At 36.8% G+C, this 24,569-nt stretch overlaps 1 protein-coding gene across 1 annotated transcript in view; it reads right to left on the bottom strand.

Annotated features, from left to right (window-relative positions):
* ME1 (malic enzyme 1) overlaps positions 1-24,569 on the bottom strand; it is a 170,037-nt gene that overhangs the window by 139,649 nt on the left and 5,819 nt on the right. Inside the window, exon 2 of the mRNA XM_032484526.1 lies at positions 3,727-3,860. Within this exon, the coding sequence (XP_032340417.1) occupies positions 3,727-3,860 (134 nt within the window). The remainder of the gene's footprint in view (positions 1-3,726; positions 3,861-24,569) is intronic.

Below are 24,569 nucleotides of genomic sequence, written 5' to 3' on the forward strand. Positions count from 1 at the left end.
AATGAAGTCCATCCTGGCCACGCAACTGGGTCCATCCTGACAATGCGAAGTGACCATACCCACCCCCCAGCATTCTCAGTCCCTCTTACCCTACCTTATCTTTTCTTTTCTTTATTAGCATTTGATACTTCCTAGCATATTAAATAATTTACTTTTTATTTTACTATTTACAACTTTCTAAAAAATAATCTAAAAAAAATAAACTACATCAGTTCTGTGAGGGCAGAGATCATTGTCTGTAATCCCAGCATCTAAAAGAGCACCTGATAGGGAGGATATAGCTCAGTGGTAGAGCACGTGCTTAGCATGCACAAGGTCCTGGGTTCAATCCCTGGTGCTTCCATTAATAAATAAAGAAACCTAGTTACTCCCCTAAAAAACAAAAACAAACAAATAAAAGAGCACGTGACACTGAACTGATGCTCAATATATCTTTGAAGAACAGTCTGTGATAAAGAAAGTCACTAGCTCTAAGGAGGCAGCTGATAAAATGGCCCAGGAAAAGAATACAAAGTAAAAACAGATGCCACTGAAGGAAGGACTTAAGAAACAAGTGAAAGGGATAGTAAAGGAGTTTAAGCAGCAGCAAATATGCACGTTGAACAAACTGAGTTAGCCTTTCCCCACTGCCCCCGTCATCACCTATGGGCTCAATAAGACAAGTCGCCATGGCAGGGATGGAGGTTATGCATGGGCTCAGCAAAGTGGACTTCCACCCACCAAGGCCAACTTGGCGACTGACACTGCTGAGCGCCCAATCCGCCAACAACAGAGACCAACACTAAGCCCCTGATATGCCACAACTCTGTGGGGTCATCAGCAAGCTACCTGGTGGCAGGTGGATTATAGTGGATTGCTTCCATCATGGAAGGAACAGTATTTGTTCTTACTTGAACAGACACTCTGTATGAAGATTTGCCTTTCCTGCACACAATGCTTCTGCCAAAACTACCCTCCATGGACTTAAGAAATGCTTTATCTGCCATTATGGTATTCTACCCAGCATTGCTTCTGATCAAGGAACTCACTTTAGAGCAAATGAAGTGGGGCAGTGGGCCCATGCCCAAGGAATTCACTGGTCTTAACATGTTCCCCACCATCCTGAAGCAGCTGGCTTGACAGAATGGTGGAATGGTCTTCTCTGACAGTAACTAAGTAGCAACACCTTGCAAAACTGCGGCAACATTATCCAGCAGGCTACACATGATCTGAATCAGTGTCCAATAAACGGTTCTATTTCTCCCATAGCCAGGATTCCCCCATCCAAGAATCAAGGAGGCAGAAATGGAAGCAGCATTACCTACTACAGCCCCCAGTGACCCACCAGCAAAATTTCTGCCTTCTGTCCCTGTGACCTTATGCTCTGCTGGCCCAGAAGTGTTAATTCCAAAGGGAGGACTGTTTCCACCAGGAGACAAGGATGCTATTGAACTAGAAGTTAAGACTGATACTGGCCACTTGGGGCACCATGTGCACCTGAGTCAACAGGCAGAGAAGAGAGTTACTGTGCTGGCTGGGGCGGTTAATCCTGACCACCAAGGGGAAACTGGACTACCCCTCCACAATGGAGGAATGCGAGAGGATGTCTAGAATGAGATCCCTTAGGGTGTCTCTGTGATTAAAGTCAAATGGAGGGGGGAGGATATAGCTCAAGCGGTAGAGCACATGCTTAGCATGCACGAGGTCCTGGGTTCAATCCCCAGTACCTCCTCTAAAAATAAATTAAGAATTAAAGAAATTACCTCGTCCCCCTAAAAAAAAACAAAATAAAAAATGGAAAAAAAAAATACAGGCAGACATCAAGTCAATGGAAAACTACAACAACCCAATTCAAACAGGACTACTAATGGCCCAGACCCTTCAGAATGAAATAAAATGGGTAAGGGAAAAAAGATGGTTATAAATATCAGCTATGATCACATGACCAGTTACAGAAAAGAGGACTGTAATTATCATGAGTACTTCTTATTCTTATATATATATAAGTACTTCTTATATATATACACACATATACATATACTTGTAATATATATGCAAATATATAAAAACAAACGTAATTTTTTCCTCTTATCCCTTTATTGTGTGACATAGAGGTACCGACTTTATATCATAGTATTTAAATACAGCTGACCCTTGAACAATGTAGGGGTTAAGGGTGTCAACGCCCATACATTTAAAAACCCACGTATAACCTTGTAGTTGGCCGTCCATATCTGCAGTTCCACATTCAAGGATTCAACCAACTGCAGACTATATAGTGCTGTGCTATGTATTTATTGAAAAAAATCCACATATAGCTGGAACCACACAGTTCAAGCCCATGTTGTTCAAGGGCCAACTGTATTGTTCACTTTACATCATAGTATTAAAGTTGAGAGATGTCAAGGAGAGAGATAAACATCACCCAAGGGCTTTCTCACATCCTCTTTTGGGGAAAGGGTTATGTATGTTTTCGGTTGTACCTGGGATAGTTCTATCATATTAGGCAGAAGTATGACCTTTTTATTGTCTTTATTCAGAGATTAAGATTGGTTTAAGGAGATGTGTATGGGTGCCAAGTTGAAAAGGAGTGGTTAATTTTGTGTCAACTTGGCTAAGACACAATGCCCAGATTATCTGGTCCACTATTCTGATGTTTCTGGGAGGGTGTTTCAGGGATGAGATTAACATTTAAACTGGTATACTTCAAATAAAGCAGATGACCCCCCCCATAAAGTGGATGAGCCTCATCCAATCAGTTGAAAACCTCAACAGAACAAAGACTGGCCTTCCCTCCAACTCTCCAGCTAAAAAAGAATTCCGCCAGCAGATTGCCTCTGGACTCCAACTGCAGCTCGTCTAGCTTGCCAGTCTACTCACAGATTTAAGACTCACCAAGACTATAATCACCTGAGCCAGTTCTTTAAAATCAATCAATCAACCCTACCTCCCTCTCTCTTCCCTCTCTCCCTCATATTTGTATGTATACACACACACACACACACACACACATCCTGTTGGTTCTATTTCTCTGAAGAACCCTGACTAACACAAAGACTTACTAGGTATTGTGTTCGTTATCTCTTCTAACCTTTGCAAGACTATTTTCAAATAACTACTATTCTCTTCAACCTACAAATGAAAAAAAACTGAGGTTTGACGAGGTTTAACACCTTAATATGAAAAGGTAGTCAAAAGCAGAGGGTAAGTCATACACAGTGTTCACAGCACTGGCTGTAGTGGTTTGCTCAAGGACCCGCCACTAGCAAGGTACAGCCAGAATTTCAACTTAGGGCTAGCTAATTCCAAAGGTATGGAAGAATGTTACCTTTATCTTTGTACAAACATGGAAACTGGATTCTAATCAAAGTAACTGACCTAAATTCACAATAGTGTTGGAACCACGCTTGGAAGCTGAAAAAGTGTACTTTCACTTACAATGAACTAGAAGTCTGACTCAAAGCCATTTTAACCTAGTTTGGAATGGCATTTCCTGGCAATTTACCTTTAAAACACCGATTTTACCACAAGAGAAAAGAAGTCTCTCTGAGGATAGAATTTAGAAAAGAAAATTTTACTTTATTCAGATGTAAATACTACACAGTCTGCAGTTGGTTTTAAAAACATCGTTCTATTTACAGGCAAATCCTACTCAAAGTTGACCACGCTTTCCAAAGCACTAAATATTTTAACATTCTCATCTAATAAAAGAAACTAGACAACTGCCTAAGATAAATAATGTGTTACCTGTCAAAATCAGAATTCAGGCGCTCAAAATTTTTAATTACTCTAAGGACCTGGATATCCTGACTGACAAAACACGGTGGCAACAATCCATGAATGTTCAATTGCTGTCTCTCTTCCAGGGAAAAAGCCAAGTCCTGTGGAGAAAAGGAAAACACAATAATTTGAGGCAGAGGAAAAAAAAAAAAAGACAAAAGACATACATACATACCAATAAAATCCAACTAGTACATGGAATTAAAAATCGGAAGATCTGACATCCCTCTGAGCATGGTCATGTGACTGGGTAAATCATGTAACCTCTCCATACCTGTTTCCTCATTTTTAAATATTAGGATACTATACACAGGGAATTATATTCAATATCTTATAACCTTTAATAAAAAATAATATGAAAATGAATATATGTACACATACACATGACTGGGACATCAGTTATGCTGTACCCCAGCAATTGACATATTGACTATACTTTCAATTTAAGAAAAAAAAAAAAGGACGGTGGGAGAGTAGAGCTCAGTGGTAGAGCGCTTAACATACACAAGGTCCTGAGTTCAATCCCCAGGACCTCCTCTAAATAAATAAATAAGTAAACCTAACTTTCCCCCACCCCAAAATTAAATAAATAAATAAACGGATACTATAATATTTTCAGATCTGTGTCATTCAGATATTGTTAGGATAAAACCAGGTAATGGATAGGTGGAAATTATTTGAAGACAGGCAAATAAAAGAAGATATAATTATCAGTATTAGTATCATTAAATATAAAATGAATAGTAGTTATTGTGAGATTTCATATTATGAACATGAGTAGTTCACCTATAACCTACAGTGCTTCTATGCATAAAATAGGTCAGGAAATGCCTTATCTATGACTCTGAGGTACCTTTTCCAATACTCCTCTGCCACGCTGTCTCCCGCTATTCTTACACACTCCTGGTTACACAGAACTTCTCACCATGGCCTGAATGCACCACACCCCTTTTTCTTCCACAATACTATGGTCAAAAACATCTTTCTTCCCTGCTTCTCTCCTTTCTAGCTTTACCTCAAATGCTCCCTCCTCTCTGAAACCTTTCCAGACTCACCCAGTAAGCCTATTAGAACCTTATTGTACCTATGTTATGTACTTATATCAACATCGACTGTATAAAACAATGTATTACAAACTATGAGGGTCAAAAACAAGCAAAAAATATATATATATGTAACTGATGAGCTGATTCAGAAACCCAGAATGGACCTAAGAGATTTGCCAGGATATGACAAAGGGTGAGTAACAGCAGAGAAACTCCGGTAGTCCTTAATCTGGAAGACGGCGATGAGGACTCTCCCTGGAGATGCTGAAGCCCCAGCGGCTTCTTTGACTAGACTGTGGCTGCTGTTCCTTCGGGGATGGCAAATGTGCGCCAACATGAAGATGGGTGGGTTTGCTCCAAGAGCTCTCAGCACAGCAGGTGTCCACTTCCAACATGTCCTCCCCTGCCAGCCACTCCCATCACTGCAAAAGCCGCCATTGTTACATGCTCAGCTGGGGGTCCCCCAGAGTTCTAATACGTGTGGAAAGCAGCAGGATGGTCCCTTTCCGAGAGGATAATCCAGCGTGTCCAGCTGGACCCGGTGCCATAACCCTCTCCTGGGCACCTGGAGAACGGCACACCAGCGCAGCCCCTCTGTCCTCTGCCTGGAGTTCCAGTCCACAGCCTAACCCCACAGCATCTCCTGGAACCTTCTGCATGCCATTTTCTATTTTATTTGTGGTCTGTGTCCCTGCTCCAGAATGCAAACTCCATGAAGTCAGGGAATTTTGTCTGTTTTTTTTGTTTGTTTTTGTTGTTTTATGCCTAGTGCTCAGAACACTAGCTGACATAATTAGAACTCAGTAATTTGCTACATGAACAAAATAGAAAGTTTAAAATATTTTAGAGACTTAACATTAAAATTTTAAAAACATTAAAATTGCTGCTCAGGAAACACATTAATTAGCATATTTATCCCAGTAAGATAACATTTAAAATTTGAAGCAGCCAGAAAGGGATATTTTTGTAAAAAAGTAATCTAAAAACTTGGAAGGCATACTTCACCTGTTCAAAGATACAACTTTTTATGAAGATATAAAGCAAAATGTCATGAAATAACTCCTAGAAATGGAAGTTATGTACAGTAATATATTTGAACAAGAAAGAAAACTCAATAGACTTTTCTCTAACTCGAAATGAAAACTTGGAAATCAAAAACGGGGGGAAAAAGCTAGGCTGAAGTTAAAGTCTCAAACATATATGAAGAAGCGTAAACTGGTATGTTGTGCCCTTGAAAATCTGCCTGCAAAAATAATAATCAAAATATTAATATTCTGAGAATAAGGCCTGGTATCGGAAGTACTGACATACGTACGCTCCTTCGTTTACTTAATAGTGGTGCTTAACCATTTACTAGTGTCATTAGCCACACTTTTTTACATGAATTTTCCAATGTCTGGTCTGAAGCTAATTCCTCCGTCTAACAGGTCTGCCATAACTTACACCATGTAAATGATAATGCCATCTGGATATCTCTTCATATTCTTTGATGTTTAGTAACTACAAACTCCCACAAACTGTTTGCCAAATTTTCCGAGACACACTAAAGTGCCAATTCAACTCTTTAAAAAAAAAAATCCAAAGCAAACAATACCAGGGGGTTTAGAAATCTGGAGAACTGGGCTGAGTTAAGAGTTAAAAGTCCTACGACTGGGTTCATATTCTATTACTACTGTAACAGGGAAGAACAAATCTGACTCCATATTAGACCTGATTCTTTTATTTTAACCTTTGTATTCTATTGCTTTTGCTTCGAATTAAGAATGTTGCCTACAGCCTCCAATATACAGGAGAGCCCATTCTCAAGGCTCTGACCTTTAAGGGTATAACACTTTCCGATTCATAGATAAAAAGTTGCAGAACAGAGGATAATATTTGTCTTATTATGAGTATACAAGAACATCATGACCTGACCTACATGCACAGCTGCAAAAGCAAAGCCTTATCCCATCCCCTGCAGGGTCTGGCTGGCACCAGGAAGTCTGCAACAGCCAGCCACGCCCCCTCCCCTTTCACTATAAAAGGAGCCTGAATTCTACCTCGGTTAAGATGGTTCTCTAGGATGTTTGTCTTCTCGGTCTGCTGTCTTTCCAAATAAAGTCATTATTCCTTGCCCTAACACCTAGTCTCCCAATTCACTGGCCTGTTGTGCGGCAAGCAGAACGAGTTTGGATCCGGTAACACTACCTTCTGTGAATTTAAAAAAAAAAAAAAAAAACCAAGGAATATGTAAACTTTAGTCCTAAAACTCCTGAAAAATTTTAAATATGTATGGCAATTTTTAAGAAGGCCACACATCAGTGTGATTTCTACCAACCAGCAGCTTCCCAAAAAGTATTCAGAGAAGCAGCCAGGGGAATTCTGAACAATATAAGGATCCTGGCTCTATATTTTTTTTCATATTAACACAGACATATTAATAGATATCTTTTGTAGAAATTTATAAACAGGTAGTTATGTCTCCAACTTGACAGTGACACTCTAATATATTCTCTCCATTAAAAGTTGAGGTAACATATACCTGTTACAAAGAATTTTTCCCTTAGGGTTATCCTGCAGGGCCAATCCAACAAAGAACAGTGTATCAAAAGTAGACAAGCAGGTTCTAACTTTCAGTCAGATTTCTACTGAGTCTTTCATGTAGTTTAAAAGCTTAGCTACACATATATTAGGTTTCCAGACCACCTATAATTGTAATTCCTTAAAAGCGTTTTACACTCTAGTTCAACCCTGGTTTTCTCTTTTTCTGTCTTTTGTTTTCTTTTTTTTTTACTTTACCTACTCCTTAAAAACCCTTTGGACTAGATCCCTAGACAGCAGAATGGTATGTTGTTTCACTGCTGAGGGCAGCTAACAGGACAACTATTCTTCTGACTCTACTAATTCATCTACGTATGTCTTCTTGAGAAAACTGAGACAATCAAGCAGAAATGAAAACAAAATTCCTGGCATAACAGGAGACTTATATTAGAAACTATGTTCGCACAGAGCAAACAAAAGTGAGAAAGGAACTTTGTCCAGACTAATTTATGAGAAACAATTACCATAAGAACAGAACAAACAGGATCTATATTCCACACTAACAATCTTCGTTGTTTCAAATAAACTTCAATAGTTTGCCTTCTTTTTCCCCTGAACAATGACTTAAAATAATCAAGCAGAATTGCAAAAATGGAAACATTATCTAAATCACAAAAATCTTTAAGACAATCTATACATGTGTGGTAATTCACTATAACAGAATTTATTAATTTTAATGTTTGAAGCCATAATCATACATTAGGGCAGAGACGTTTGTATGTTTTATTCAACTGGTGAATCCCTAGTGTCCAGAACAATACCTGCCACTTTGTAGGCAATCAACAAAAAATGTTTTGGATGAACACTTTAACACATTAATCATGAATAAATTATTAATTAATGATTTGCTATCACTATACAATTGCTATTATATGTTTTGGAGAAGATAAAGCAAAAAAGTAAAGAAAGAAGGTTTTAAAAAGTAGAAAGCAATAATCACAAAAAACTTGAATCAACTAAGCTATATCAGTACCCAAGAACATTAATAGTAAAAAAAATAATAAACTACTGAAACAAGAAACACAGATAAATCTCAAATGCATTATGTTAATGAAAGAAGCCAGGCTCAGAAAAGGCCACATACTGCATGATTCCACTTATTGGACATTCTGGAAAAGGCAAAATTATAAGGATTAAAAAAAATCAGTAGTTCTCCAAAAGCCTGGGAGTGGAGAGAAGAGTTGACTGCAAAGAGGAAAGATAAGGGAATTTTTTGATGGAATTTTCTTGATTGTGGTGCTGGTTATACAACATTGTACACTTGTCAAAACTAATAGAAGTGTACACCAGAAAGAGTGAATTTCACTGTGCTAAATTTTAATAGTTTCCATAAAAAGTCAATTCAGCAGCTAATTTGTTCCTTGCTTGAAAAGAGCAGAATTAAAATGAGTAAAAGTCTTAGCAAATTATGGATATATTTCACACTCCAAATTTTAAAATATCCTTTTTAAAATCTAATTCGTCCTGAGTTCTTTACAAATTTTTTTTAATAATTTGTGTTTTCAACTGAACTACATACATATTTGATAAATATGACATTAAAGATAATATGGCACATATGTCCTAAAAGGTATTTTTTCATATCAAAAAGGTTTTATAATTAATTTTAATAGCAATTTCAGGGACAAATTATTTATATGTAAAGAGTACAAAAGGAGGGGGCTTTATATTTTTATTATGTATTATTCTAAAATAGAGATCAAACTGAGCTTCAGTTTTAAATACAACATTTTCAAATGTGTTAACATAGTTTATGTGCATATTGCATATCTACAGAATAAGAAGTGATACTCATTTGCCCTGGACACATTTCACTGAATGGTTCTTTCCCCCAACCCTTCCAGAGCCAAAAACTATTCTTTGAAATTGACTTTTTAAAATTGTAATTGACAATATAGATAACAACTTTTAGAATTCTCCTTCTGGCATGCAATCTCATGTCTTCAAAAAACCAACAGCCAGATTTCCAAGGTAAAGTTTATATCAGAAAAATAATCATATAAAATTGATTATTTTGCATGCATTCAGCTGTACAGCCAAATTCTCTAGTGATAGTCTCCTTTAAGGGGCAGAAAAATCAATTATTTAAAACCAGTAAGACTCAAAATGGCTTAAAGACTTAAACATAAGACAACACTCTAAAAACCTCTCAAAAGAAAACGTAGGCAAAATATTCTCTGACATAAATCTTGGCAATGTTCTCCTACGGCAGTCTACCAAGGCAATCGAAATAAAAGCAACAATAAACAAATGGGACCTAATTAAACTTGTAAGCTTTTGCACAGCAAAGGAAACCATAAACAAAATTAAAAGACAATCTATGGAATGGGAGAAAATATTTGCAAATGATGTGACTGATATGGACTTAATTTCCAGAATATACAGATAGCTCATACAACTCAATAACGAAAAAACAAACAACCAAATCCAAAAATGGGCAGAAGATCTAAACAAGCATGTCTCCAATGAAGACACACAAATGGCCAACAGGAACATGAAAAAAATTGCTCAATATCAGATAAATGCAAATTAAAACTACAATGAGGTATCACCTCACCAGTCAGAATGGCCATCATTAAAAAGTCCACAAACAATAAATGCGGGAGAGGGAGTGGAGAAAATGAAACCCTCCTACACTGTTTGTAGGAATGCAGTTTGGTGCAGCCATTATGGAAAACAGTATGGGGATTCCTTAAAAAACTGAAAATAGACTTACCATATGATCCAGAAATCCCACTCCTGGGCATATATCCAGAGGGAACTCTAATTCAAAAAGATACATGCACCCCAATGTTCACAGCAGCACTATTTACAATAGCCAAGACATGGAAACCACCTAAATGCCCATGGATAGATGACTGGATAAAGATGGGGGGGTGTATATATATATTTCATTATTATTTATTATTATATATTCACATATATATATATATGAATACTACTCAGTCATAAAAAATAAAATAAAATAATGCCATTTGCAGCAACATGGATGGGCCTGGAGATCATCATACTAAGTGAAATAAGCCAGAAAGAGAAAGACAAATACCATACGATATCATACATATGTGGCATCTATCTAAAAAAACAACACAAATGAACTTATTTACAAAACAGAAACAGACTCAGACATAAAAAACAAGTTTATAGTTGCCAGGGGAATAAGGGGGGCAGGAGGTGGAGGGATAAATTGGAAGTTTGACATTTGTAGATACACACTACTATATATAAAATAGATAAACAGCAAGGTTCTACTGTATAGCACAGGGAACTATAGTCAATATCTTGTAATAACCTATAATGAAAAAGAATATGAAAAGGAATATATATATGTATCTCTAAAACATTATGCTGTACACAAGAAATTAACACAACACTGTAACCTGACTATACTTCAATAAAAAATTTTTTTAAATAAAACCAATAATATATTAACAGCTTTAAGAAAAACCTTTAACTTTATTAATAGCAGTTAATTTTTACTCATATCTGATATAAAGTAATCTAAACTGGCATAAGAATGATCATAAAAATATATCTAAAATATACTTGGCCCTAGATACCCTAAAACTTACAGCAAAATATCATAATTTTATAACATCCCAAATTTATTTCATCTAGGTATTAAAGGGTATAAGCAAGTATACTATATTGTAGTTTAAGTGATCTTTGCTTAATTTAAAAAAACACCTCTACCTAAGAAAGAAAAATGGACTTTTTAAGTATCAGATGAGATATTTAATTAAAGTATTTCTTGCTTAAAAGTCAGAAACTTTACAGATTTCGTATCAGGCTGAGAGACTGTTAACCATCAATGTCAACACTACATTTCCAAACATAACTCTTAAAATCATTAATAAATTTTTAAAATCCTTTCAGCAAGATGGAGTGCTACTGTTCCCAAAGAAGAAAGGCAAATTTCACAATAGAGAAAAGTACATGCTAAACAGGCAGAATGGTAATTCTTAGCAAACTATTCAAACTACCAATGTACACAAATGACAAAACCAAGTCTAAAATCTTGGATTGACATCCAAACCTCCAGTCTCACACACATTTACACCGTTCCTAAAAAAAAAAAAATCTTATATATGTGACTCAGACAAAACCCTCTAAATATGCCTATAATATGTCAAGTGATTACACAGGTAGTGAACCAAAAAGATCAGGATTACAAGACAATTGCCTATTGTGCCTTCACTTGATTTCTTAACTCTTTGAGGTTGTAGAAGAATCCAGAGTATGTAAATTGGACTGCAATTCCACACATTTAGTTACCAATTAATCTGTAAACGTCCGTTGCCTAATCCTAATGGTCTCCTTCAAGAACGCTTTTCCCCCTTCTTTCTGAATCAGTGAGGTGTCCTCTCATGATACTCCCACAATATCATGTGCTTCTAACATGGAATTTTCTGTACTTCACTGTTTTTGCTTATCTGGTATTTTACCAAGAGGTCTAGGTGCTTCTGAAGGACAGGCACTATGCTATTCATATTTGTATGACAGCACCTAATCCAACGTCAGGACGGAGCAGTGCCTCGATAAATTTTAAATAAACAAATGGCTAAATAAATACATCAATCTGAAACAACTTTTCAGCTTCATGCAGTACAGTTCTGTGTAGTTCTATTTTGAATAACCAACCCACTCAATTCAAATTCAAACTAAGATTTTTTTAATATATATGCAATAATACAAACAGCTCAGGATTTGAAATCTCAAATAGTAACAATTGCACTTTCCACACATACATTAGATTATTTAATTAAATTAATCCACTAGTAACAGCTTTTTTTTTAATTGAAGTATAATCAGTTTATAATGTTGTGTCAATTGCTGGTGTACAGCATAATGTTTCAGTCATATATATACACACACATATATTCCTTTTCATTATAGATTACCACAAGATATTGAATATAGTTTCCTGTGCTATAGAGTAGAAACTCGTTGTTTATTTTATATATATTAGTTAGTATCTGCAAATCCCAAATTCCCGATTTATCCCTTCCACTCCCTTTTACCCTATAGTAACCCTAAGTTTGTTTTCTATGTCTGTGAGTCTTTCTGGGCTTTTTTTGTTTCTGTTTTGTAAATAAGTTCATTTGTGTCATTTCTGTAGATTCCACATAGAAGTGATATGTTGTATTTTGCTTTCTCCTTCTGGTTTACTGCCTGATGATCTCCAGGCCCATCTATGTTGCTGTAAATGGCACTATTTTATTCTTTTTTATGGCTCAGCAGTATTCCATTGTGTATATATACCACATCATTATCCATTCATCTGTCAATAGACATTTAGGTTATTTCTGTGTCTTGGCTGTTATAAATAGTGCTGCTATGAACATTGGGGTGCATGTCTTTTTTTCAAATTAAGAGTTCCCTCTGGATATATGCCCAGGAGTGAGACTGCTGGATCATATGGTAAGTCTATTTTTAGTTTTTAAAGGAATCGCCATACTGCTTTCCACAATAGCTGCAACAAACTACATTCCCACCAGCAGCGCAGAAGGGTTCCCTTTTCTCCACACTCTTCCCCACATTCGTTGTTTGTGGACTTTTTAATGATGGCCATTCTGACTGGTGAGGTGATACCTCATTGTAGTTCTGATTTGCATTTCTCTGATAATTAGCGATACTGAGCATTTTTTCATGTGCTTATTGGCCATTTGTATGTTTTCATTGGAGAATTACTTATTTAGATCTTCCACCCATTTTTAGATTGGGTTGTTTGCTTTTTTGTTATTAAGTTGTATGAACAGTCTGTATATACTGGAAATTAAACCCTTATCAGTCAAATAATTTGCAAATATTTTCTCCCATTCTGTAAGTTGCCTTTTTGCTTAGTTTATGGTTTCCTTTGCTGTGCAAAAGCTTTTAAGTTTAATTAGATCCTATTTGTTTATCGTTGCTTCTATTTCTATTGCCTTGTTAGACTACCCAAGGAAAAACATTGCTAGTAGCAGCTTTTTAAACTGACTTTTAACCAGGCATTCAAGATCAACTTGGTTTGACAAAAAGACATATCTACGTGTCAGCGTAAGTGCCAGAGCTCATGGGGATTTTTTTAAGTATCTTCCTCTGAACAAGGGTTTCTCAATCTCAGCACTAGTGACATTTTAGGCTCCATGATTCTTTATTGTAGGCAGCTCTCCAGTATGTTTTAAATATATTATAGGATGTGTTAATCCATACATTTTAAATGTACAAGCATATTTCACCAGCAAACGTGAATTCATGGCGACATACTGAGTCTAAAGAGCATACTGTTTGGATTTAGACCCAAGTTGGAATTACAAGTAGATATTCTTAACACTGTGATCTTGAGTAGGTACTTAAAGCATTTGGGGTTAAATCAAGACTCTCCTCAACTTCTGCACTTGCTAAATAAGAGTAATCAAACATACGGAACACAGAGTATATGTGTACGTTATCTGTGTCTCATTTGGTTGTTGAGAGGATAAAATGAGACCAGCTATTTCTGCATCCTATGTACATTATAAAGTATTATAAAAATGCTTGTATTAATAATAACTTTTAAAACAAAATCATGAATATGAAGAGCTAAGTAAATACTGACTTTTATTCTACGCATCCTTGGTATTGTCAGAAAACTCCTGAATTTTAGAATCAACTTTTGGAGCCCCTATTCGTGCTTTTTGTTAAGATCCAATTTAACTCCCCACCAAGGATTCTGAACCTCAGGTCCATGGACCTAATCACAGACTGTCAAGGAATCAATGGGTATAATTCAGGAGTCTTTAAATGTGGACATCTTTTCTCACAGTATGAAACTTCGGATTTCCTTCCATTATTAAAAAGAAGGCAACAAACAAGAGAATTATTAGCAGTAGTTCCTGTGACTGTCAGAAATAAATATTTTTGTATCACACTACATCTGTGGCGTATACCTTGATACCATTTATCATTACTTTGAAATCACAATAGTTTTTTTTTTAACATTTTTTATTGAGTTATAGTCATTTTACAATGTTGTGTCAAATTCCAGTGTAGAGCACAATTTTTCAGTTATACTTGAACATATACATATTCATTGTCACATTTTTTCTCTGTGAGCTACCATAAGACCTTGTATATATTTCCCTGTGCTACACAGTATAATCTTGTTTATCTATTCTACATTTTGAAATCCCAGTCTGGCCCTTCCCACCCCCCGCCCCCTTGGCAACCACAAGTTTGTATTCTACGTCTATGAGTCTGTTTCTGTTTTGAAATTACAACAGTTTTAGACTCACGATATGGTTGTTTTATAGCATGAATAGGCATACAGTCTAGTCATACCAATGACCTTCATACTTATCTCTTTAAGAAATAAAATTTTAAATTGCCCACATTTAATTATATTGCCTTACTAATTAAGTCTTTAATGAAGAGGAATATATCTTACAAAATCACATTTATTTTTTCAATATTTTGGTATCCATATTTCATTATAATTGGTTTCTTCTGTAACATTATATATCCTATTTATTTAAAAACACTGCTTTAATGAGTCATCAGATTTCACCAAATTTCCAAAGGTGACTTTGGCAAAAAAATATGTTAAGAACTATTGCAGAAAACTATGCTTCAGTTTCTAAGGGATATATATATACTTCACATATCAACATGATATTCCCAGAAACACCACAAGATGGCTTTCTTACTTTAGATCCACAGTTGACATTTTTCAGAAACATTGTGTCTTCTATTATAGTTACTTTATGGAAGATTAGGAAGTTTACTGCATTTATTGATCAGAGTTCTCCAGAGAGAGAGAGAGCCAGTAAGGTGTGTGTATGTGCATCACAAATATGAAGAAATTTACTATAAAGATTGGCTCAGGCAATTATAGAAGCTGACAAGTCCCCAGATCTGGTAGGGTGAAGACTTGGAGGGCCAGTGGTGTTAGTTCTAGTTCAAGTCCAAAGGTCTGAGAAACCAGGAGTGCTGACAGTATGATTCTAGTGTGAAGGCCAATAGATTCAAGACCCAGGAAGAGTCAAAGATTCAGTTCCACTCCAAAGGTAGGGGGGAAAAAAAAAACCAATGTCCCACTTGCAGGCAGTCCAGCAAGAGGGGTTCGTTCTTACTCACAGAAGGGTTAACCTCTTTGTTCTACTCAAGCCTTCAACTGATTGGATGAGGCCCACCCACATCAGGGAGGACATCTGCTTTACTCAATCTACCAGATTCAAATGTTAATCTCTTCCAGAGACACCCTCCCAGACACACCCAGAGTAATACTTGACCAAACATCTGGGTGCTCAGTGGCCCAGTCAAGTTGACACAAAAGTAATCATCATACTCAAATATTTTTCAATCAATGTATGTTGAGTGAATGCTTACAGTGCTTATAGGCGCTAACTCAACAGAACAGTGACATGTCATACATGGTCCAGAACTTCGTGAAGTTTACAGTCTAGACAGCTTAACAGGATGTAACATGAATAGCCACACAAATAACTATAAAATAACAACATGATAAGTACAGGGGAAAGAAAAGGAAAAACTTAAGATCTAACTTAAGTTAGAAGGTTGAAAAGGAAGAGCTCACTGAGCAGGGAGGTTAAAATGAAATCAGAAGGACAAGTAGAAGAGGAGGAGTCGAGCAGGTGACAGTCTAGGGGTGGTAATGCAGGAAACAGGGGCACAAATCCTGATGCAGAAATACATGGCTTCTTGGAGAAAGTATAGGGAAGGAAACGTCAGCTGTGGGAAGAATAATGAAATATGACACTGGGAAGACAGGCAGGAACCAGAGCAGGCAATACCTTGTTGACCAGGTAAAGTTTTAAACCCTAAACCTAGTTTTGTTTTGTTTTCCCTGATTAGTTATGCCCTTTCATGAAAATGCTACAAAGGAGTTAGGAGCACTCAGTCCACAAGATCTGTGACTCTCATACTGAGGAGTCCCCATTCTCAAGCCAGGTCAGTAAAGAAAGAGGAGACAATGCTTCAGAATGAGTTTTATTGGACCAGGCAGAGGATAGAGGGCTCTCATCCTGTTTTCCATGATTCACACACATGCTCCCAAGTGCAACAGTTCTCTTTCAAACACCACCCCTCTCCACTGCACTAAGGGCATATTGGATTCACGTCCTACATCAATGTCATTTTAACATATGAAAATTAACTTTAAACGATACACTTCATATGACATTCCTAATACATAATGGAAACACTGGTCACCAGAAACAGCAGTTGCCTCTAGGAAGGGGAACCAGCTCATAGGGGCACAGAAATGGAAGGGAAACAAACTTTTCATATTTTTGTATTTTTATTTTTATATAGTGAATCTGTAAGGAAAAGAAAAAAAAATACTAAGAACTATTAAGAACCATTTATCTCATTTTCCAAGAACAGTATCACCACATTTATTATTTATATTGGCTGTCTCTAGCTTTATGTTTCTGGAAGCTCTGGCTACAGCAGAGCCTGCTAATTACTTACCACATCTGTTCTCCCCTTCCCCCAGTAAGAAAATCCTCATATTCTGTGGGATGGTGATGCAGCAGAAAAAAGACTATAATTCCAGCCTCCCCTGTATTAGATGCGGTCATGCGACTAAGTTCTGAACAATGATATAGAAGTGAAAGTGTTGGATGGGGGTGTGGGGAAGGCTCCTTAAAGAGGCCACTGGAAACAGGCCTTCCTGTGTTCCTCTCATTTCTTTCAGCGGCCAGCTTGGAATGAGTGTATCATGTCTATAAACCTACGGTCACAGAGGACAATGAAGTGCTCTTTAAGACAGTAGAGCATCAGTGTTCCTGATGACTTGGCTGGACCCACCAAACAGCCCTAGTCTGTCCACTTGCAATTTCCTTCATGTATGAAAGAGAAATAAGGTAGACTTTGAGTCACTGCTGTTTTGTTGCTTTTTGTTTGTTGGTTGTATGTAGCAAAGCCTAATTCTAAACAATACACCAGTCATCCTCATCCCCACTAAAGGAAAGAGATTCTCCAACACACACCCAACAGCATATTCAGCCCCCAAAGTGGAATATGACCTGTGGAGAGAGGTTACAGTCACATCTGAAAGGTAGAACAGAGCTACCAGAATGTTACTTCAAGAATTACCCTTCATTTATCCCTTCAACAAACTTTTACAGATTACTTAACTGTATTCCAGGTCCTGTGAGCAACTATCTTGGAATTTCTGTCATATTTTCTCCATCATAACATGAGGAGGAAGAGAAGTGAAATACTACATAGAGCTCAAAAAGACCTCTTTCTAAATTCTTAGAATATAGAAATTTTTTCTATAGAACTCTACATAGAAATTACGTAAAGTTCTTATCTTATATGAACCACAGTCCACAGAATAACCTTTATTACTTTTATTTGGCTATAGCAACTATGTCCCCCATAAAATGGGCAAAAATATAAATGGACATTTGAGAGCTGATACCCTGATGTTTTTTCCTCTGAAACTTAAAATCAAGTTTCACACATTCACACCTTTAAACTAATAATCTGAGGGTTCTGGTTCTGTGCAAGATTGTAGAAGCATTCTTTTTCTAGTCTCTCATGCTAGAACCAACTATAAAACTTGCACAGAATGCTCTGAGCTATCTGAAGATTCTGAAAAGTAAACAGTAGCAGAAGAACTGGGGAAGAAGACCAGAAGCCAAATCATCGGTGAGGTTTCCTGGAGAGTCGCCCTCGAGTATGACCTAGCTTTTTTTTTTTCCTATCCCCCTCTGTAATCAACTGGCCTTGACTCAAAAAGCATCATAAAAGCTGGAAAGGCAACTAAATGCAGACAAAAAAAATAGTGCCAAGAGATGATTTCTCCTTCCAGTCCAAGAATCAGAAAAGGGTTCTCTTTTTAAAGGTCACAGAAGAGGGAAATTCACTATTGTTTTCCATCCTCTCCAGCCCCAACCCTTGGGGTAATCCTGCAGTGTGTGGCAGGAGCATGGCCACTGCAGATGTCTAAAATTCTGAGGGAGGAAAATCATTCTTTTCAACCAGAGGAGCAATGGTCCCAAGATCACAGGTCAAGTGTCTGTTGCATTTTTCTGTCTTCAGGTAACTAGGCGCCACATGCAGATGCAGCTGGAGGATGTACACAGTAGAGCCGGGAAACTGAAGGCCCAGTTTTCTGGCTAGTGGGCTGGACAGGGGGCACCTCAAGAAGACAAAATGTATCAGAAAGATCACAGGAAAAAGGGAACTCAAAAGAGCAATCCCATGAAGTTGTATATGAACTCCTGGGGCTCACCTCTGAGCTATGCATGATTAGATCTGAGCTTAAACAGCATAACAAAGGATTTGAGAACTAAACCATGGAGTAAACCACTGCAAAGATCCCACACTGGCCACTGGGTGGTACACATGATAAACAGATCTAAATAGTACTGCAAAGTAGGCTTGGAAAACATAATTGATATTGGAACCACAACCCACAGAAGGTGGGCCCAACTTTTGAACTGGCCTAACCAGGCTGAATGGCTGCAAAAATTTAAAAAAGGACAGTATACCCCTAAGGATTTAACCATAACCTAGAATATTCTAATATGCAAATATCCAAAATACATGTAAAAATTCCTTAGAATGCACAGAAACAGGAAAATGTGAACTCTCAAAGGAAAAAACAAAACAACAAACACCAATCCTGAGATGACACACATAATGGGAGTTATCTGATGAAGATTTACAATCAGTGTTACTATGCCACAAACCGTAAGGGCAAAATACTTGGAAATGAATGGAAAGATAGAAACTCTTGGCCAAGAAAGAAAGCTATCAAGAACCAAGTGGAAATTTTAGAAATGAAAAATACAATAACTGAAGTAAAACATTCATTGGATGGGCTCAAGAACAGAATGTAGATAAAGAGCAGAGAGTCAGTGAAGAAGATAGATAATTAGAAATTAGCCATCTGATGGGGGAGGATACAGCTCAAGTAGTAGAGCGCATGCTTAGCATATACAAGGTCCTGGGTTCAATCCCCAGTTCTTCCTCTAAAAATGAAATAAATAAGTAAACCTAATTACCTCTCCTCCACCCGCCAAAAAAGAAGAAATTAACCATCTGAAAAGCAAAGAGAAAAAATGACTGGGAAAAAAAAAAGAAGTCAGAGTCTCAGGGACCTGTGGGACAACACCAAAAGGCCCAAAAGAAGAGGAGAGAGAGAAAATATTTGGAGAAATAATGGCTAAAAACTTACCAATTTTGGTGCAAGACATAAACTTACAAATTCAAGAAGCTCGGCCAACTCCAAGAAGGACTCAGATAAATACAAACCCAGAAAAATTATCTTCAAGATGTGGAAAACTAACAACAAAGAAAACATCTTTAAAGGAGCCAGAGAAAAATGACACATTATATACATACAATAATTCAAATGACTGCAGACTTATCAGAAACAGGAGGAAGAGAAACGGCATTTTAAAGTGTTGAAGAAAAATGAATGTCAACCCAGAGTTCCATAACTGGTGAAAACATCTCTCAGAAATGAAAATAAAATAAAGACATTCTCAGATGAAGGAAAACGAAGACAAGCAGTCTCCAGCAAAATGCTCTAAAAGAAATGTCAAAGGAAGTTCTTCAGGTGGAAGGGAAATGATACCTGAGGAAAACCTAAACATCAGGAATGAAAGAAGAGTTAAGAAAAAGCGTAAATATCTGGGGTAACTAATAGATTATCCCTTCCCTCTTAAATTCTTTAAAATATGTATGACAGTTAAAATCAAAAGTTATAAACATTACATTAAATTATTACATCAAAAAACTTTTTTATATAACTCAACAGCAAAAAAATCCAAAGAATCCAATTTAAAAAAATGGGCAGATCTGAATAGATTTTTTCTAAAGAAAACATACGGATGGCCAACAGGCACATAAAAAAAGTGCTCAGTATCACTAATCATCAGGGAAATGCAAATGAAAACCACAGTAAGATACCACTTCACATCTGTCAGAATGGCTATTATGAAAAAGACAAGAAATAATAAGAGCTGCTGAGGACGTGGAGAAAAGGGAACACCTGTGCACTGCTGGTGGCAGTGTAAGTGAGTGCAGCCAATGTATGGAAAACAGTATGGAGAGTCCTTAAAAAATTATAAATATTAGTACTATATGAACCACTCCTGGGTATCTATCTGAAGGAAACAAAAGCACCAATTCAAAGATACATATGCACCTCTGTGCTCACTGCAACATTATTTACAACAGTCAAGATATGGAGACAATCTAAGTGTCCATCAATGAATGAATGGATAAAGAAAGTGTGGTGTAAATGTACACAATGGAATATTACTGAGCCATTTAAAAAAGAAAGAAATCTTGCCATTTGAAATAAACTGGATGGACCTTGAGGGCATTATGCCAAGTAAAGTAAGTCAGACAGGGAAAGATAAATACTGAATGATCTTACTTACATGTGGAATTAAAAAAAAACAAACTGAAATTCAGAGAACAGATTGGTGGTTGCCAGAGGTGGGGAGTGAGGAATGGGTAAAACAGGCAATGGTGGCCAAAGGCACAAACTTCCCGTTATAAAATAAATAAGTCATGGGGATGTAATGTACACCATGGTGACTGTAGTTAATTATACTGTATTGAATGTTAGGTTGTTAAGAGAGTAAATCTTAGAAGTTCTCATCACAAGAAAAAAAATTTTGCAACTATGTACAATGATGGGTGTTAACCAGACTTACTGTGATCATTTCACAACATATACAAATATCGAATCATTACATTGTACACCTGAAACTAATATGCCATATGTCAATTATCTCAATTTTTTAAATATTATGTAATACATGTATAAAGATGTAAGTGCATGTAACACAAAACAACTATAACATAAACAGAGGAAAGTAATGAGACTTACATGATGGTAAAATTTCTACATTCCAATTGAAGTGGCAAAATGTTCATTTTAAGTAGACTGTGAAAAGATGTATACCATAATTCCTTGAGCAGCTAATAAAAGACTATACAAAGAGATACTGTCAAAACTCAATAGAGAAATTAAAAAGGAATAAAAATATTCTAACAATATAAAAGAAGGCAGGAAAGAAGAATAAAAAATCAGAGGGAATAGCCAACCACCTAATAATAAAATAGTGGACAGAAATCCAAACATATTAATAATTACATTAAATGTAAATGGTCTAAACACAGAAATTAAAAGACCGATATCAGAAATTGACAACAGCTATAAGAAAAACTGACTGCTTAGATCATTACTGTTTCTCACCTAAATGTTCCTATGAAGATCCAGGAAATGTCGACCTTCACTTCTGACTCTACAAGTCACCCTTTCCAACTCCTCCATTTGACTTTATGTCATTGGATCTTTCAAATCAGTAACATCTCTGTATTATTTACTAAGCTTTCTCATTTTCCCAATTTCTCAACTGAATTTTCTCATGATTTGGAGAAACATAAATTTCCCAAGAAATCTGAGGAAGAAATTACTGTATGGAAAGATTATTTTTCCCCTATGATGTGTCCTGCACTGAGAGATATTTGTTAAAGTCTTCCAGTATTTGTGTGTTTCTTATTTCTCTTTGCATGCCCTATAGTGTTTTTTATGAAGGTAGCTGCTGTGTCATTTGGTGCACAGACATTCATTACATGTATAACTTCATTCAGAATTGTACCTTTCAACATTTATAAATGTATTTTGTCTCATTTGATGCTTTCTGATGTGACCACCACATTGTCTGATGTCAGGATAACCCTGACTTCCCGATGTTTGCATTTTCTCACCTTTGTTTTTAGCCTTTTTGTAACATTTTGTTCTCAGTGTATTTCTTATACACAGCATAGTTTGCTTGTGCTTTGTGAAACAATCTGAAAATAATTTTATTAATAGGTGAGTTAATCTTCATTCATATTTATCGATATGACCAATTTATTTGCTTTCAATTTTGTCATGTTACAGTTACCATACATAAAAATTAAATATAAGCAAGATTTGGAATAAGTAAAAATTTTAAAGACCAACAAAAATACTCATTAGCCAAGTTACAATTTCTTTCTGGCTCTGGGCATATAAGTAAGGACTTACTGTTCTGGTGACTAGCCAGACCTGCCACTATTAGTAACAACAATAATGCTCTCATAGTTTCAAGATTATTGGTTTAAAAGATACCTCAATCTGGACACGCAGATGGAAAAACAAAAGAAGGCTGAGCCAGTACTGCCAAGGCAAACTTGGGCCCCATCCACAACACTAAGACCCAGAAAAGTAAGTTACTCTGTAATAATCACCCCAGGTATATGAATGCACTACTTAAGTCTTAGAGTAGAATTTTTTTAACTTGGATTTTAAAATGGATGAAATGAATTGTGATTCACAGGTAAATCATAGCCAACATTTAAGAAAAAAATTGTTACGGGATCTATTAGAGTACACTATACACAGCAAGGGAAAAGTACTGCAGTATGAAATTTTGTTTCAATTCCATCAATGTATTACTTTGCTAAAGCTGCCATTACAAAGTACCAGACTGAGTGACTAAAACAACAGAAGTTTATTTCCTCACAATTCTTGAAGCTAGAAGTCCAAGATCAAGATGTCTGGGCAGGGCTGCTTCCATTCTGAGGCATCTCTCTTTGACTTGAAGGTGGCTATCTTCTCCCACTGTCTTCACACTGGCTGTCCTCCGTGTATGTGTCCTGATCTCCTCTTCTTATAAAGCCACCAATCATACGGGATGAGGGCTCACCCTAAATACCTGATTCTAACTTAATTACCTCTTTAAAGACTTCATGTCCAAATAGTGTTAAATTCAGAGATACTAGGGGTTACAACATCAACATAGGATTTTGGGGAGGACACAATTCAGCCCGTAACAATATGCTTACTATGTATGTATGCATGTATGTATGTGTGTATGTGTGTGCGTGTGTGTGTCTGTACATGTATCTCAACCAAAAAAGTTTGAAAATATCTTAGAGGACTCTGTATAGATATTTTAAATGTATTTTAATATACTGTAAGCTTAAGAGGCCTAGTCCTAATGTTACAATGGAGCCTTAGGACTCCTTCAGTCTCCAGATCCTAGAGAGACAGGTTAGACTTCAACAACCCCAGGGATACTCATAGTGCAATCATGAGCATTCCTATGAACATGCAAGTACTCTTGCGGATGTTCTAACTCAACCATTACCTGATTGTGGGAGCCCATGACTGGGTTAACAAATTGTAACAATCCCAGCGCTTACCTCTTTTAAGATGTGCTTGGTAACTGCCTTGAGTCTTTAGCAATGACCCAGGCCCCCGGCTATAAACGCTGGGCGTGCCTGTGCCTGCTGTTAGTCTTCTATCCCCAAAACAGCCTTGGGCTGGAATGGTAAACAACTTATAAAAAGCTGCAGACTCAGAGGTGAGAAGGCTGGCTAACCAAGGATGGGTAAGATCCCCTGAGGGGGGCAACCTAAGCCAGGCACAGCCGCCTGAGTTCAAGAAAAATCTTGTTAAGCAGCTGATTCTCATGCGTTCCGCCCTGATAAGCTGAAAGGCTCCACAGGAACATGATTCACCAAAAGGGTCTTCTGGCCTTGAGCCAAACACCAACAATAAACAAAGCCTTTGTACTCATTGTGATCCCACCCTGTCCTTCCCTAAATTCCTGCATTCCTCCTTTGACTGTACTCAATAAATATGAGAGATTTGAGAGGCTCATGGAGTTAGCTCCTGACTCCCTCTCACTCTCTTGACTTTTCCACAGAGTCTTGAGTAATTCATTCTGTCTCGGTGGGACTTCTGCTGGCCAGAACCCACAACTGGTGGCAAACCCACACCTGATTATTTAAAAAATAGTATTAATGTTTTAGGCCAAGGGTTTGTTCATTACTATAGGAGTGAGTTAATGTTTTTATGTTTTTAGAGAACATTATTAATTATTATACTGACTTCCCAAACTGCCAAATTAAACTACAGAAACTTAAAGGATAGTGTCTCTCCCCTCTCTCTAATCTCAAAGGTCTCAAGTATCTGAAACCAGTTTAGTCGATGGCTAACTTAGATACAGCTTCAGGGCCTAAGGAAAAATATTGATGTTTTAAATTTTCTAAATTCATTGAAGGCAACAATAATCCTTTGTTTTAAAGTGTACTGTAGATACTGACAGGCATATGTAAAACAGATAAATAACATTATACTGTATAGCACAGGGAAATATATACAAGATCTTGTGGTAGCTCACAGTGAAAAAGAATGCG

This window comes from Camelus ferus, chromosome 8 (assembly GCF_009834535.1).
Source record: "Camelus ferus isolate YT-003-E chromosome 8, BCGSAC_Cfer_1.0, whole genome shotgun sequence".
Lineage (NCBI taxonomy): Eukaryota > Metazoa > Chordata > Mammalia > Artiodactyla > Camelidae > Camelus > Camelus ferus.